This window comes from Kwoniella newhampshirensis, chromosome 7 (genome assembly GCF_039105145.1).
Source record: "Kwoniella newhampshirensis strain CBS 13917 chromosome 7, whole genome shotgun sequence".
Lineage (NCBI taxonomy): Eukaryota > Fungi > Basidiomycota > Tremellomycetes > Tremellales > Cryptococcaceae > Kwoniella > Kwoniella newhampshirensis.
This window is the reverse complement of record NC_089961.1, coordinates 109,636-125,219: the sequence shown is the minus strand read 5'-3', so window position 1 is coordinate 125,219 and position 15,584 is coordinate 109,636. Positions and strand designations below refer to the sequence as shown.

The 15,584-nt window shown below is 51.1% G+C and overlaps 6 protein-coding genes across 6 annotated transcripts; 3 read left to right on the top strand and 3 right to left on the bottom strand.

Annotated features, from left to right (window-relative positions):
- Positions 1-1,040: 1,040 nt before the first annotated feature.
- Positions 1,041-4,575, top strand: IAR55_003768 (uncharacterized protein; the record flags this gene model as incomplete). The annotated part of the gene is made up of 13 exons (XM_066946874.1): positions 1,041-1,351; positions 1,416-1,502; positions 1,570-1,687; positions 1,747-2,225; positions 2,277-2,434; positions 2,495-2,611; positions 2,670-3,151; positions 3,207-3,302; positions 3,355-3,443; positions 3,503-3,955; positions 4,024-4,113; positions 4,192-4,462; positions 4,513-4,575. The coding sequence occupies 13 exons, from the start codon at positions 1,041-1,043 to the stop codon at positions 4,573-4,575; spliced, it is 2,814 nt and encodes a 937-aa protein (XP_066802253.1).
- A 68-nt stretch (positions 4,576-4,643) lies between these two features.
- Positions 4,644-5,925, bottom strand: IAR55_003767 (uncharacterized protein; the record flags this gene model as incomplete). The annotated part of the gene is made up of 2 exons (XM_066946873.1): positions 4,644-5,474; positions 5,629-5,925. 2 exons carry the CDS (start codon positions 5,923-5,925, stop codon positions 4,644-4,646), a joined length of 1,128 nt encoding a protein of 375 aa, XP_066802252.1.
- A 223-nt stretch (positions 5,926-6,148) lies between these two features.
- On the top strand, positions 6,149-7,428 carry IAR55_003766 (ubiquitin-like protein ATG12; the record flags this gene model as incomplete). Its single annotated transcript, XM_066946872.1, has 5 exons — positions 6,149-6,203; positions 6,384-6,470; positions 6,728-6,864; positions 7,127-7,227; positions 7,407-7,428. The coding sequence occupies 5 exons, from the start codon at positions 6,149-6,151 to the stop codon at positions 7,426-7,428; spliced, it is 402 nt and encodes a 133-aa protein (XP_066802251.1).
- A 784-nt stretch (positions 7,429-8,212) lies between these two features.
- Positions 8,213-11,194, bottom strand: IAR55_003765 (uncharacterized protein; the record flags this gene model as incomplete). The annotated part of the gene is made up of 5 exons (XM_066946871.1): positions 8,213-8,505; positions 8,584-8,699; positions 8,803-8,892; positions 9,003-10,188; positions 10,258-11,194. 5 exons carry the CDS (start codon positions 11,192-11,194, stop codon positions 8,213-8,215), a joined length of 2,622 nt encoding a protein of 873 aa, XP_066802250.1.
- A 2,052-nt stretch (positions 11,195-13,246) lies between these two features.
- IAR55_003764 (40S ribosomal protein uS2) lies at positions 13,247-14,390 on the top strand (the record flags this gene model as incomplete). Its single annotated transcript, XM_066946870.1, has 4 exons — positions 13,247-13,385; positions 13,515-13,809; positions 13,876-14,243; positions 14,308-14,390. The coding sequence occupies 4 exons, from the start codon at positions 13,247-13,249 to the stop codon at positions 14,388-14,390; spliced, it is 885 nt and encodes a 294-aa protein (XP_066802249.1).
- Positions 14,391-14,860: 470 nt separating this feature from the next.
- On the bottom strand, positions 14,861-15,541 carry IAR55_003763 (uncharacterized protein; the record flags this gene model as incomplete). The annotated part of the gene is made up of 3 exons (XM_066946869.1): positions 14,861-14,937; positions 15,054-15,262; positions 15,402-15,541. The coding sequence occupies 3 exons, from the start codon at positions 15,539-15,541 to the stop codon at positions 14,861-14,863; spliced, it is 426 nt and encodes a 141-aa protein (XP_066802248.1).
- Positions 15,542-15,584: the final 43 nt, after the last annotated feature.

The following is a 15,584-nucleotide window of genomic DNA, read 5'->3' as shown; positions in this document are numbered from 1 at the left end:
AAGCTATTAGTACGACGATTACTTGCTTTCCCTCCATTGTTGTCCGTGACAGATATACGAGAATGCGTCTTGTCAAGGACTTGTTAGATCCGTTACCACAAATCAACGTAGGAGCTTCATTGATGATGACACGGTCATCGCGGCACAATTCTCTCGTCAGGCTATTCCTGTCCTTCCTGCTTTTGAGCTACTCGTGGTGTCACACTCGCTGTTCTGACTTTACATTGTACACGACTGGATGGGGATCACTTTGCCTTGATAAAGTCTAAGATATTCCAGTGGCGGATTGAGTCGCATATTGTGTCTGTCCTATCTCGATTCCAGAATTTTCTTAGCCAGTCTAATCAACATCGTCCCCACCGGTTGATCACAACCACCAACAGAATTCAGTCAGGGTCACCAGGGCATTCTCACAAACGTTGACTGGTGAGTGAGTATAGAAGGGATGGACCTGAAGGTGGATGAGCGAGTGGCAAACATGTATTCTTTGGCGAGTGATCTGCCAGCTCGCCCAGTATCGGCTACTGCTCTCACAAAGACATGATCTCTCGAATAGATGCTCATATACCAGTAGCGCGGCGCCCGGCACAAAATCTTCAAAGCCTCTGTCAACATCTTCGTGATCACTTGATATCCAGCATGAAATCGATCCGGACTGATTTGAGTAACTACAAGTCAGGGGGTTTTGGATAATTGGCCCGTCACTGTTCGTTTCCGCCCAAGAAGCGATAACTGAGCAGAAGACCAGACAAGATTCCCTCGCTGGCATGTCTCTCCCTTCCATGCCCCTTTGTCCGGTATCTCAGTGCGTGCTTTATGCATTCATGTCAGCGTCTTAGGTCGTCCGCCTTACAGTAGAAGGACAGGTCTCACAGAATCGATGACGTGGAAGATTGCTCACCACCGGTCTGCGGCCATCGCTCATTGTCCTGTCACTTCATCCTGTTGTTGTTCTGATCTCCAATCATCCCTTCAGCTGATCACTCCTAATCTGCACGGGCAGTTGTCCAGTACGATCATTCCGGAACTCTTTCAAAGCCATGTCTGACCCTCCAACACCGCTTTCGCTCCCCTCCAACCTTCCATTTCCAATCACACTCACACGACTCATCGTTCACCCGGGGGATAATGTTCGACGTGGGTCACGTCTCCTCGAGTACTCTTTCATGTCAAACGAACAGCGGCTGAAAGTCGAGAAACGGAGAGATGAAGGGAGATCTGCGGATCTGTCCAAAGGAGAATTCGAGGGTGATGATCTGAGTGGGACGTGGGAGAGCCTGATTAATGGTGAGGCAGTAGGCTGGCTGGGAGGGGTCAAGACAGGGATGGTCATTGAGCGGAGACAGGCTGGGTGAGCTTCTTCGCACTACGAGATTATGATGGTCAAGAAAAACTCAGCTTACATGCTAGCATAGTCGGCCGCTACTGAATATACAGCAGCCTTGCTCCCATCCTGTACAATTACATGGGATGTGTGGGATCTGCGGAGCAGATCTGACAGAGTCAGTTGAGCTTCGAGTCCGAACGATCTGCAAATAAGTATGCAAGGCTGACCAACTACTTTGATAGGGATGACTACTTGTCTGCCCCTGCCGCTCCTAGCTCCTTCAATGAGGCTGGGCCATCTCGATACCCCGGTGGTTTTGAAGTGACACACGATGCTATGGGAGTCACGGTGTCAAAGAATGTCCGTCTGACTTGCTTCTATCAATTCTATCCGACATGACGCTGATCTGATCTACGCAGGAAGCTCAGAGGTTGGATAATCTGACTCGAGACGCTTTGCTATCGACACGAAGGCTCTCACTCATTGTGGACCTGGATCAAACGATCATTCATACCACCGTAGACCCGACCGTCGCAGAATGGATGGGGGAGATCGAAGCGGACCATTCAGCAGACACGAGTGATCAAGGTGCCAATGCCGACTTCTCCCCACTTCCCAAATCGACCACACCTCCTGGCTCAGCAGCTGGATATCCGGAGACTACCACGCCACCTGGATCACCCAGACCAGCCGATACGACTCCACCGTCAAGACCGGCGTCAACATCTGATCATACGCCAAGAGAGAAGAATCCGAATGCAGAGGCCTTGAAAGACGTGGCGAAGTTTCAAATATCAGATGACCTACCGCCAGGATATGTCAAGCCGAAACAACGACGTACGAGACCCGGAGAACAACCAGTAGATGCTCCGGGAAGATGGTATTTTACGAAGCCGAGGTAGGTTTATTGTGAAAATCGGGAATGTCATGGGCTGACAAGATAAAGTAGACCGGGACTTCAGAAGTTTCTCGACGAAATGTCGGAGCTATACGAGATGCATGTCTATACGATGGGGACGAGAACTTACGCAGACGCGATCTGTAAAGTGATTGACCCGGAGGGCAAGATCTTTGGAGGGCGGATTCTTAGTCGAGATGAGAGCGGCAGTGAGTCTGTCATCGCCGTCCCTCCGGCGGCCAAGATTGGCTGACCGATTGCATCTACAGGCTTCAGTTCCAAAAATCTCAAACGATTGTTTCCAACAGATACCAGTATGGTAGTCGTTATTGACGATCGTTCGGATGTTTGGGGCGATTGTCCCAACTTGGTGAAGGTCGTGCCTTGTGAGTTTCTTGCCTGGACCTGAAGGGCAGCGTAGACTGATTACTTCATACACCTCAGATGACTTCTTCATCGGTATTGGCGACATCAACTCTGCTTTTCTACCCAAACAGAAAACTCTGCCAGTCCCATCTGCTGCAGCGGTGGCTTCACCTGCGATCTCACCTTCGGAATCATCTTCTGCGTCATCACCCTCCTCTGTTGCCTCGTCACCTCCACCCGTCACGCCGCCAGAAGAGCCATCGTTTGCCGAAGAGGAACTCTTACTGAAGGCCAAAATGCTGGACGAGGTCAGCGAAGCAAGACCCCTGGCAAAACTGCAGGAGAAACTCGAGCAAGAGGAAATGACGGACACGTCAGAAAATCCTCCAACTTCTCCTATCATGCCTTCGGAGAAGATCGAGACCCCGGAACAGTCAATTTCATCACCCATTGTTGATGACGAGGCGACGCTGCCATCACCTGCGCAGTCGGAATCGCCGGTGCGACCCAGAAAACCTCTGCTAAACCCTCATGATTTTGAGCTTTCACGTGTGTCCGACGTGAGTATGCCCTTGGCTCTACGCTGAGGAAAGCTCGCTTATGACATTCCTATAGATACTGGGCGAGATACATAGTCGGTTTTACGACGCGTATGATGGGCTGAGTAACTGGGACTCCAAGACAGCTCTTCCAATGAGCTGTGATGTGGAGGTAAATCATTGACACTTGACATCTAAGATATGCGGCTGACAGTTTGAAACAGTTCATCATCCCGGAGTTGAAAGCACAGGTGCTGGAGGGATGCAATCTCGTCTTTTCAGGTGTCATACCTCAATCGGTGGATCCTGTAACGTGAGTCAACCTTATGTGCGAAAACTCCCGCTTCGATACTGATGCAGCAAGGTGAGCAGTTCTGAAATATGGCAGGCGGCGGAAACGTTCGGCGCTCTGTGCTCCACAACTGTGAACGACAAGATCACGCATTGTGTGACCGCCACTCTCAACACCGAGAAGACCTACCGTGCAGGCAATATCCCAGGCGTAAAAGTCGTGTGGACGAACTGGCTTTGGGACAGCGTGGCATTATGGCGACGACAGCCTGAGGTCAAGTATCTCGCGGGCGCGAAGAGTCGCAGTCCATCGCTTCCGGAGCGGAAGTCAACGACTCCTCCGCCCTTATCAAACACAGAAGCCGAGAGCAATGTCCCTGAGGATGAAGGGGAACAGATGGAGGATATGGAGGATGATACGAATGTGGGAGCAGGATGGGACCAGGATGCCGATAAGGAATGGGAGGAATTTATGGCGGGAGAAGACAGCGACTTTGATGGCTCTGAAGTAGCTAGTGTGGCGAGTATTGACAGGTGCGTCTAGGGTTCTGCCAACTTGTGCAGATCCTTTCGCTGACTTGTACTTACCACGATCAAAAAAGTGTGCCATCCACGCCGAGTAAGAAGCGAGTGCGATATGCGGACGAAGAATCATTGCCTTTAGAGGATTTCAAAGACCCGTCTCCCGAAGAGTAAGCTTCGAAAATCGTACCTCAAACACTACAGCGGAAGATTATAGGATCAGAGCTGACTCATGCGACAAACCTCAGTGTACTGAACAATCCACCTACCAAAAGACGGAAACCGTTACTGCTTGAAGCCCCCATGCCAGGCGATGTCCCTCCGGAGAATCGGATCCAGTATAGAGCACCAGGATATAAAGGCAAAGGGAAGGAAACGGCGCATGACACAGAATTGCCGACTCTCGATGTAAACAGTGGTGGAGTCGAGGATGAGGAGAACGACGAAGTGGAAGGAGCGGAGGAACGAAGTGAAGCCGCGGAGACAGAATGGGAGGAGGAAGATGATTTTGCTCGGATGGTGAGTGTGGTATGGACTAAGTGTTAGCTGGAGCTGATAGTCTTCGTCAGCTGAGAGAAAGTATGGCCGACAATGGAGATGAGGAAGACGAAGAAGGAGGGGAGGAAATCTGAGCCGAAGACAATATCTTTGTGTCATCTGTTAACATCATCTTGTTAATGGAACATACACATGCATCTTGTCATGTGCCGACCCCATTTGTTCCAGGAGTAGGCGCGAAACTTCTCCTATTCAACACCATTCCCTTGATAGCTCTAACCTCTTTCCTGACCGCATCCCATTCTTCGCCCTTACTTTCCAGTCCGCCACCGCCGCCACCGCTTTCTCGCGACAAGTTGGCGCCGAGCGTGCCCATACCTATCGAGAACCCACCGAATCCTGACGCCGTGGGACGAGCCACGAACAACTGCCGATGGAGATGAGAGGTATAAGATTCCAGCGTTGATATGAGGGAAGTTCGAGTTGTGGAAGTTGAATCCAGCGCCGTTGTCAGAGCGCGTAGTGATGTGGTCAAAGTTCTGAGAGATGAGATCGGTGTTGGTATAAGATCAGAATGAGAAGGAGGTGTGACTGGGGAGAGATCATGTTCATGTTGAGATGAGGTCGTCGACGAATCGATCTCGCGAAGAGTCGCTTCGTGAAGTCTAAGCAGTTCTTTCTTTTCTGCACTAACCTCTTTCTCACCTCCATTTCGATTTACATCTCTACTCTTTTCTTGCTCTTCCGAAGCCCCATTTCCTCCAGGAGTGCGGCGAGTCCCCCGCAATCCAGAATCGACTGTCGCAGCGTACATCTTGTGTCCTCTCAACCCCCTCAAACCTTCCACCAACCTCTCCATCCGATCCGACTGTTGATCGACCAGTGCTTTTCGAGCGGAGAACGAGGCGTGTAAGAGAGGTAGGATGAAGAAGGACCATATGCCCGCGACGGTCGATGAAATGCCGAGGACGAGAGAGAGGAGGAAGGTCACGCGACGCATGAAGGTGGGTATGGAGCGGGTCGTCGAATTGAGCTGTTTTGGCCAGTCGTATGATCAGCTGGCTTGTGAAGGGAATGTCACGATGACCTTTATGTTGGTGTCACTTGAAGGGATACGGATGGTGAAGATTGATGACGAGGTGTATGCTCTCTGGCTGGATCTGGACAATAAGGGGTCTACTACGTACAGATGATCGAGGTATCATATCCTCTCCGCCTCGGTAAGACCTTGTTCCACCAGACATCGGGATCCCCAATATCGCCTGAGAGTGGATCGGCCGCTCAACAACATCATCCAGGGGTGGACTCGCTCCGAATAGCGGATCACTGGTCTCCGCAACTCCTGCCGATCCGACCTGAGAAGGAGGTTGCGCGGGGGCATCGTTGTCGTTCGTCGTCGAAGACGGTGGCGTGGCGCCGAAAAGCGGATTGGAGGTGGGATCTCCCTTGACTGGGCTGGGTGGACCACTTGCAGGATCCGACATGGTATCGACAGATATCGACGAGGGATGAGAACTGACGAGTTGCAGGATTGATGTGTGGAGATGGAAGAAAGTTGCTCATGTTCCCGGTTAAATGCCCACTCGCAACACCCGAAGTTAGATAACTTACGCGTTCACAACAACTGCATTTGATTCCTTTTGATGACCTTTTCCTTGGATTGCGCTCTCTTTCCTTCCTCATCGTCCCACAGATGGAGTCATAACAATGTCAATACCAACGCCCGCGTTGCAGTCGCCCGCGATCCAAGATCAGCTCTCAGGTGAGTGACTTTTATCCACCCCTCCCGACGCTTGGTGACCTGTCCGCGAGCAGGAACCTCTCCTCTCGCTCTTCAGATGTCATGATCACCCAGCCGACCAAGAACACTCTTGATCGTACATATCTCCCCCCTCCCTTCTGCGCAAACGCTGACGTTCATACTCTGATCTCGCTGGAACAGGTTCGGCGATGCTGGCGGAGTCGCAAACAATACCGCCCGATGCGTTATCCGCTCTACAGCAATACAAGAAGAAGGATCCATCAAAGGGTGGGTGGTCGATCGGATTCGACGCTGTGATAGATCGCCGTCATCTGTCCTCTGGAGGTGCGGGGGCGCTTATCATGGACTGAGACCTTTGGCCACCGCATGGTCGTGTATCGGAGACAGGACCTGGCAGAAGCCTTCAAACCTTTTCTCAGGTCCTCATCATTCTTGTCTCCTCTTCACTCGACCGCCTATCCGATATCCATCACATCGTCTCCACTAGAACATGATTGGTTGACCCTGCTTCCCAACCCCTCTAGTCGTGGTGCGATTCAAATCTATCGGTTCTGCGCCCATCATGAAGAACAACGTCTTCAAAGCCACTGCAGGACACAAGTTCCAAGCGGTCATCTTGTTCTTGCGACAGCAGCTGGGTATAAAGAAGGAAGAGTCATTGGTGAGTTGGCGTCGGTGTTCGTGTGCTCGTTGAATCGGTCGCAAATCCGTCTTATCTTCATATATGATCGCGGAACGGAGCGGAGTGGGCTGGGGATCACCGGGAACTCCTCTTTTCCTCTTTTATGCATACTCGGATCAGTCTCACGAAGCAGTCATCAACCATTCGCTTCTTTCCATCCATCTCCCTTTTCCATTCCCCTTCAGACTCGATCAGATCAAAGATGATCATTGCTGACCTAGTCCCTCGCGCCCCACCCCAGTTCACTTACATCAACGCCGCATTCGCTCCAGCACCGGACGATACCGTCGGGAACCTATACAAATGCTTCGGTACCGACGGATGTCTAATAGTGAATTATAGGTCAGTCCGCTCAGTCCGTCAGTCCATCCACACCCCTTTCTCTTTCTCTCATTTCCCTCTCATTTTCCTTCTCCTTCTTCTTCTTCTTCTGGACATCTCATTGGCCATGTTGCGAGCTGCTGTCCATTGGCTTTACGCTCTTGATGAGGTGCTGATGTTGAGAATGTGACGTATTGTAGTAATACACAAGCTTGGGGATGATGGGGTCGCTCTTCGTTCTGAAGGAGATACGACACATTGTACGATCGGTAAATGAACATCTCCATGTATACATAAGACCGATTTATGACGATCAAAATGCCAATATCATCCCACTTGGACGTTTCGGATGGTAACTCGATCTGTCACGACTGAATCTTGCCCTCTTTGAAGTTGCGTAGGGCAGGCCATATCCAAGGTCAACTGCGAACACTGCGGCATTGCACGTCTTAGTACCATCAAGTGAATTTGTAGTCATATGCATCATTCTCTTTCGTTTTCTTTTCTCTCTACACCCAAGATAGGACAAATGACAGATCGTCCTCTTTCTCTCTTCCCCCTTCCATGTCAGCTATAATGATGATCCCTACTTCTACACTGTTCCTACAGTTTCAGAACAAAGACAACGTTTTTGGATGACGGATCAAAGGTAGTACAAGATTTATGGAGATGAGGGGCGCATCCAGGTGTAGTTCCCGAACCGACAGATCGAGGTTGTCATAAAAAAGAGCAAGGAGGGGAATTGAAGGGAGGACATGCGAATGGTTGGCAATTGATTGAGGGTGACGAAAAACAACTGTGATTGAATTCGCGCCATCCAGGGTCTCTTGTTCGTTTGTCGTAGTGATGGTTGAGTTTAATTGGATTGTTTCCATTTTGTTGGCAGAATGTTGGGAAATGGCCTTTTTCGTTGAGTTCTTTGGCAATGCTCGGGGATACAGATGACGTTCTTCGCTGCTGATCTTCCTTCTTCTCTTCACCGGGCTCTGGTCGATGACGCGACATCCTACTGGGCCCTCCTCACTTCTTCCCTCAGCCAACCTACGTATCTCGCCAGGAACATTACCTGTTCGAAACTCTCGATAGCTTTAAGACCCCTTCGACATCGGATCATAGCAATGACTCGTTCCACGACTGACATAACGATCTGATGTTCCAGTTCCGCAGGTGGTGGATCTTGACTAGATCGGCGCTGTCGCTTGGCGGCGTCTTCAACAATAGCCAAGGATGGATGAGGCTGCACGAATCCCATCTTAATAGCCCAGGCACAAGCTGTCAGACCTGCTCTGCCAACACCACCTGAGTAATACAACGAATGGTAGAATATCAGTATCTGTGATCTCAGAAGCTGTCGCTTACGTCCAGTCATCGACTAACCTCGACAATGAACAAGAACGTTGATTCCTTGAAGGGTGTACTTGGTCGCGATCAGAGTCACTTGAGCGTCAAATAAGCCCATTGATACGGGTGTGAAACCATCAGGCATGGGTAAGCTAATTGACAAAGGAGAACGAACAAAACCCCAAAGAAGAACAAACGACAAGGGCAAAGGTCAGTATCGTCTATTACTACCATGACAGCCACGACAGAACACACCGTATCACGTCCAGACCCGTGTCAACCGCGATCTCGCGATAGGTCTCCCAAGGAACGCCAAGCAACGAGAGCTCGGTATCATCAAGGCAACTATTTGCATTTCATAGAAATAAGGGAAGACAAGGGGACGACTCGTCAGCAAGCTGTACAGACGAATACTCACAAAGAGATAGAAATGACACAATAGCAAAATGACTCACCATACCAAACAGCCCACACCCTCGTTCTTGATCCTTCTGAGATCCGTAGCCAAATCGCGACAGACCGGACCTCGCCCTCTACTAGGACCGTCCATTCGCAGCCTTTTGCCAGGGCAACTACTCAAAAGCAGATTCCCGACAGGGTACAACTGATGTTTCTGTTGGGTGATCTGAGTTTGTCGAAATAAGGACTGTACAGGACTGGGCACGATCGCCGGGTTGTGTGAAGGCGGACCATGGGAGAGGAGAAGTGATGGCACGTCTATTGCGGATCCCAGCAGCAGGGGCATTTGTGAGAAGGGTCCAGTAGGAGGAGGCATGACCAAGTGCTGAGAAAGGATAGGAAGGAGATCCACAGGAAAAAACGGGGAGATGATGATGGGATGAGTATCAGAGGTCTTGACGACGTGCCCAAAGACAGCAGGAGGTGCTTGCTCAGCTTGGGCTTGTGCCCTTGCCTTCTTCAGATCGGGGACTGAAGACGACATGCGATTGTTAGGCGATGAGGCGGAGCGAACATTAGAGGGTTGAGGCATGATGACTCCCGTTTCAATGGCATCTTCAACCACCATCGCTTCGTCGACTTTGCGACGCTTCTCTTCTTCGCAGCTCTCGCCAACAAGAGGTCGTTTAGCGCCACAAGACTGAGCTCGCCCAGGTCGTGTGACCCCTCGAGAGTCGCTGAAACTTGACGAAGCAGCCATGGACACAATAGAAGCGGCGTCATTCTGGTCGACATCCATAGCCGAGTCGTCTTGTGACAACATCATAGAACTAGCGAGAAGGTCCAGGTCGGTCAAGCTCCTGGGACCCTTCGCGGAATTCGGGGAGGCATCAAGTTGGAGAGAAACTTGTGACGAATTCGGAAGTGCATTCAGCGAGACGAGCGGCGACGACATTGCGGCTTTGATATCCGCTGCAGTTCTCTGTTCACTCGTAGCCGCAGCGAGGGCTTCGTCGTTGCTGAGAGTCGTCGATGCCGTTGGCGAATTCTGCGAAGACTGATAAGACTCAATGCTCAGTTCTGTGTCATCGTCCGAGCTGTCGTGGTTCGGGCTGCGTTGGCACGAAAAGAACATGGCAGAGTTGATACACAAAGAGTGCTCCAGTTCCGCTTGCCGCTGCATGAGCGACGCCACGTGTTGCGGATTGGCGTAAGATTGAGGCTGGTAAAAACAGGACGAGCCTAAACAGGGCGGTACGTCACTGTCAGCGTGGAGACTGTTAGGCCATGTAGCCTGTAGCCAAGACTCACCATTCGGGCCATGCTTGGAGATGTTATAACCACTTTGTGGCCACTGTGAACAAAGTCTCGCACACTCGGTGACTCGCTTGTTTTCAGCTTCCGCCCATTCCCGCTTCCTCGCTGATTGTTCCTCAAAAGACAGAGCTTGCAACTCCTCGTATGTTGGCTGGTCCACCGAATTGAAGAGACTAGCCGCTGAAGTAGCTGCATCGCTGGCAGCGGGATGAGTGCTGACATGTTGCGGGATTGCCGAGTCGTCTTTCTTGAGTTTATGTTGGTTTTGCCCGAAAGTCATACCCATGCTCACGCCGGTGTTGACAACTGCCATGGCTACCTTGCCAACCCATGACGCGCGAGGGGCGTGGAAGTTAGCTGACTGGATCACATTTTGCGCTTCAACACTCTGTTCCACGGGTGATGGTACCGAGATGGGTAAAGTAGGCTCGATAGAGACAGGAGTGAGTATCTGCGTAGGCACTCGAGAAAGACCGCTGGATACCGAAGTAGCAGTAGAGACTGGCGATGTCCTGACCTCATCATACTGAACATATGGAGAGTCAGCGGACATAACGTCAGACTTCGTGCTCTGGAGACTGCCCGTAGACGAAGCTGACGCGTAAGAGACAGACGACTCTTGACGGGCTAGAGCAGGTACATGGGCCGCCTCAGCGGTCTCTGCACCAAGATCTTCGAATGAGAGTCCGAGACCTTCAGTGACAGGACCGGTTGGGCTGACTGGTTTTTTCAGAGGGCTCGCACCGTTGCCTCCAACGGAATTAGGTAGATTCTTTGTGCGCCTCTTCCCCGGTTGATGATGGTATGAAGCTCGGTTCGAAAAATGAGCGGCAGTCACCGTCGGTGCTGAACAATGTCGCATCGTCGGGGTGGTGTTCCGTTGTGGAAAGTACGCTTGTGGCGGAGGTGTTGCAGTCGCCGCTCGTGACATGATGTAATCGTGAATGAAGATGGATCGTCAGGGAAGGGAGGTCGGCGAAGAAGTGCGGTAGCGGTGAATGGCTATGAGAAGTCGGATAGGAAGAATGGCGCCTCCGTTTTCTTCGCTCCCTTATTTGGGCTATCTAGATGCTTGACTCAACGTGAGTGAATCGCTGAGGTAGCAAGCACGATCCTGTTGGAAATGGGTATAAACGATCTGAGTAGCAATGCTTCCACTTGTGAACCGATTGGGTTGCTTGGAGAGATGTTGAAAGACGAGTTTCCTCCTTTTAGTGGTATTCGGGTAGAATAGAAAAGTGGCACTTGCAGTTGTTTGAGGGGCAGTAGAAATGTGAAAGGATGTCGAAAATGTGATTGACGAAGAGTATCCAGAATAGAGTATGGCAGCAGGCGGATACGACCGTGTGCGTGATGTGTGACAGGAGAGAAAGTATGCAATGACGATGAAAGGGTTGATACAGGTGGCGAGTGAGTTTCCTAGTCGTCTCGAGGCTAAGTAATTTGACCGTTCGAATAGACTACCAGTTCTCCAGCCTCCTTGATAGTCCTGATACTTGATCCGAGATACCGATATACCGTTTGTTGTTGTTGTACACACTATAGAACCAACGCTAACCCAAAAGGTATACCCAAGTTCCCAGAATGATATCAACGTCCGTGTTTTGTGCGAAAGTACCGGGTGGCGAAAAAGGCGGGTTCCTCTAAGACCTATCGTCGAGCACGAACTCGACGGCGATGGTACTTTCGATGATAGTAGATGCGGGCATATTGGCTGATTGTTCTTGGTCGTGTGGGTATAAGCGGTAATGAGATTGAGAAATGGCTCTCCGTGCAATGTTGACTACGGACCTGGACGATATCGTTACGATTAATAGCGGGTAGCGCCGGAGATTGTTTATACCAGAGAAAATGGGTGTGAGGGGTTTCTTGCGCTTCCGACGACGAGAGTGTATTTTGAAAACTGAGCAAAAGGTGAACTGTGAGCCCACGCGCACGCTGTCATCAACGCCCAGCATCTGAGCACGACGACTCACCTGGCCCGGCGGCTGTAGGATTTGCCTCTCTCTATTTCTATCTCTTTGGCCCTGTGAGATGTGATCTCTCACGAAAGGGCTATGTTCTGTTTTTGGTGTGGTAGCTGAGTGGTGAGTGCGATGCTGTTTGTCTGATGGTGTGTTTTTACCTTGAATGCTATGTGATGATATCGTGTGAGCTGAATGTATGCGAATGACAGTGTGAGAATGAGGGGGTGTTGTTGGGTAGTAGTGGATTCGCTCAGTGGCGAGTGGGGGAGCGAGCCGCTGTACAGCTGCTGGATGAAAACGGCGCCATCAGCATTTCCTTCTAAAGGGAGGGGGTTAAATAGAGATCATACCTTTCCCAGTTGCTCAGCATCTCATACGCTGGCAAGGGAGTACTGTCAGGCACGAAAGGTCTCGTACTCCACAACGCGCACAGCAGCTGACTTCTTTCGTATTACAAGTGCGGTAATTTTACCTGCTGTAATAGAAAGTCCCCGCATTACGGAGGTATACTAATCGGAGATATAGATTCAATAGGCAGTGCATGTAGGGGTGGCGCCGCGTCCTAAGTCCGATGAGGGGCCGATCTTACGTCAGCTGTACATATCATTAACGCCGACGACAGAAAAAACTGCCACGGACCTTTTCAGTTTCCTGTGCGCTGCACTGGTTGCCTGCTCGCTCTCGCTGTCGTTCCCTCTGTGCTCATCGTCACTATCAATTCCATCACCTTGTACTGCATTCACCTCTTCTCCATACTCTTATATTTGTTCTACTTTGACTTGCAGTGGAACAGGATCAATCCTTGGTGAGTGTCGTTGCTACTCATCTCTCAGCGGCCTTGATCGACTTTCGTTTGCGTTCCGAACAATTGACACAATACTGATATTTGACATTCCTTTCCCGTTCAAATAGATAGAGATAGCTCATCGAGGACTTTTATCCAAGTACGCAAGCCCCACACGACCTTTTTAAAACGATCCAACAACCACCCACCACCCTCACCAGCTTCACCCAAAATGTCCGCCGACAAACTTCCCAAGTCCCTTCAGGCCACTGAAGAGGATATCCAGCTCCTCCTCGCTGCCGACTGTCACATCGGTACCAAGAACTGCGACAGGACCATGGAGCAATACGTCTGGAAGAGACGTGCCGATGGTGAGTGACTGATTCGTATGCATGATGCAGGTTGGAACCTGTCGAAGGATCTAAGCACACCCCGTTTCAACAATCTGTGCATGGAGGGTCTTCGGCCTGTCCAAGGCTGACAAAGTGAATCGTCCCTAGGTATCCACGTCCTCAACATCGGTAAGACCTGGGAGAAGCTCGTTCTCGCCGCTCGAGTCCTCGCCACCATCGACAACCCCAACGACGTCTGTGTCATCTCTGCCCGACCCTACGGTCACCGAGCTGTCCTCAAGTACGCTTCTTTCCTCGGTGCTCAGCCCATCGCCGGTCGATTCACCCCCGGTAACTTCACCAACTACATCACTCGATCTTTCAAGGAGCCCCGAGTGATCATCGTCACCGACCCCCGTGTTGACCACCAGGCTATCCGAGAGGCTGCCTATGTCAACATCCCGTGAGTGGTCCTGTGTCTCGCGATAGCAGCACAAACTCTATACTTACCCTTGTATTTGCTTTTCAGCGTCATTGCTTTCTGTGACACCGACGCTTCCCTCAAGTTCGTCGACATTGCCATCCCTACCAACAACAAGTCCCGACACTCGGTCGGTCTCATGTGGTACCTGCTCGCCCGAGAGGTCTTGCGATTGAAGGGTCAGGTCCCTCGAGGCCCCACCGGTCCTTCCGGTTGGGACGTCCTCCCCGACTTGTTCTTCTACCGAGACCCCGAAGAGATCGAGAAGGAGGCTGCTGAGAAGGCCGCTGCCGCCGCTGCCCTTGAGGGTGGTGACGCTGACGCCGCTGCTACTGGTGCCGCTACCGGTGCTGCTCAAGAGTGGGACGCTGGAAACGCCGCCGACGCTGTTCTCGCTGCCCAGCCCACCGAGCAGGGTGAGTAAACTTCTCGCAAACTATCTTATCCGATCTTTGCTGATGAGTTTGTCATTTTCTCCAGCCCTCGACTGGTCCGCTGAACCCACTGCCGGTGCCGACTGGTCCGCTGAGCCCGCCGCTCAGGACGCCACCGGCGGTTGGTAAACGTGTCATGTCACGAACTAGGATGCAGCGTTGGATCAGATTATGTCGAATCGAATTCTTGTTATCAGGATGAAGAGGAGATTAACATATATAAAGAGATAAAAGGCCATATACCGCTGCATTTTGGGTTTCTGTACATGATATGAATAGGTTTCATTGTATACAATCCAGTGTTTGTCGAGGTCGACGATTACTTGACAGCGACAGTGCTCTCAGTGGTATGACGCAGCCGCAATGCAAAGGGGAGCATCGGTGTTCAGCTTTACCATCTGGAGACATTCTCGCGGCAGCTGCTCACTCTTCCGAAAGCTCATGCCGACTGTCAAGCCCGTCCAGGTTGATAGCGGGCGGATCACTGACAAGGAGTCAAGATACTCTGTATTGTTACACACACCGGTACGTGACCGTGACCTATCCTTTTCGTTAATTTCGCAATGCATACCAACAGATATCAACCGAACAACTCGCTACTACAAACTGAATTCGAGTCTGTTATTCGAGTAATCCCTCGCAAAGAACCTCGTAGGGTATTCTGCTCCTTTCGAGCCTACAACCGACAACACGAAAAGCGACCACATCAGCTACTCAACAAGACCGACCGGACAACGAGGTCTCAAGACCAGAACGGCTCGATGCGGATGCACCAAAGTCTACTCGACTCACCACTGTTTTCCGCTCCAGGCTCATCCGCGTCTTTCGGTGCGCCTTCCCCGCCTTTCTTGTAATGGTCCCATATCCTCTTCTGTAGCTCTGACAATGCGTCAGGCGAAGGGATCTTGAAACATGGATGTTGGCGAGAAGTGTCGGTCAGTAGTTCCGAGGTGTTGTTAGGGTGTGAGATGTGGATCTGTTGCCCTCCAGGCATGTTGTACCTGTCAAATAGAGGCGAGAAAAGGACAAGTCAATCTGATTGCTTGTTCTCCTTGCCGACCCCATCCATACAGTGTTGGTGGAGTACAACAGAACAGGAATGATCTTGCAAGCGGGATAAGCTATGGAGGGCCAACTCACCAGGCTAGAATATCTCGTTGTGCTTGAGGTACTGGGGCTTTCTGCAAGCCCAGAGTATCGCGATAGAAAGCATCGGCGAGATGTAAGCTTCCCTGCGGGACCGTCAAGTTGACATGGGCAATACCGCTGATCAGGGACATCCTGGAGATTGAACTGGGTGCTTTCGTGGTGATGATATGAGAC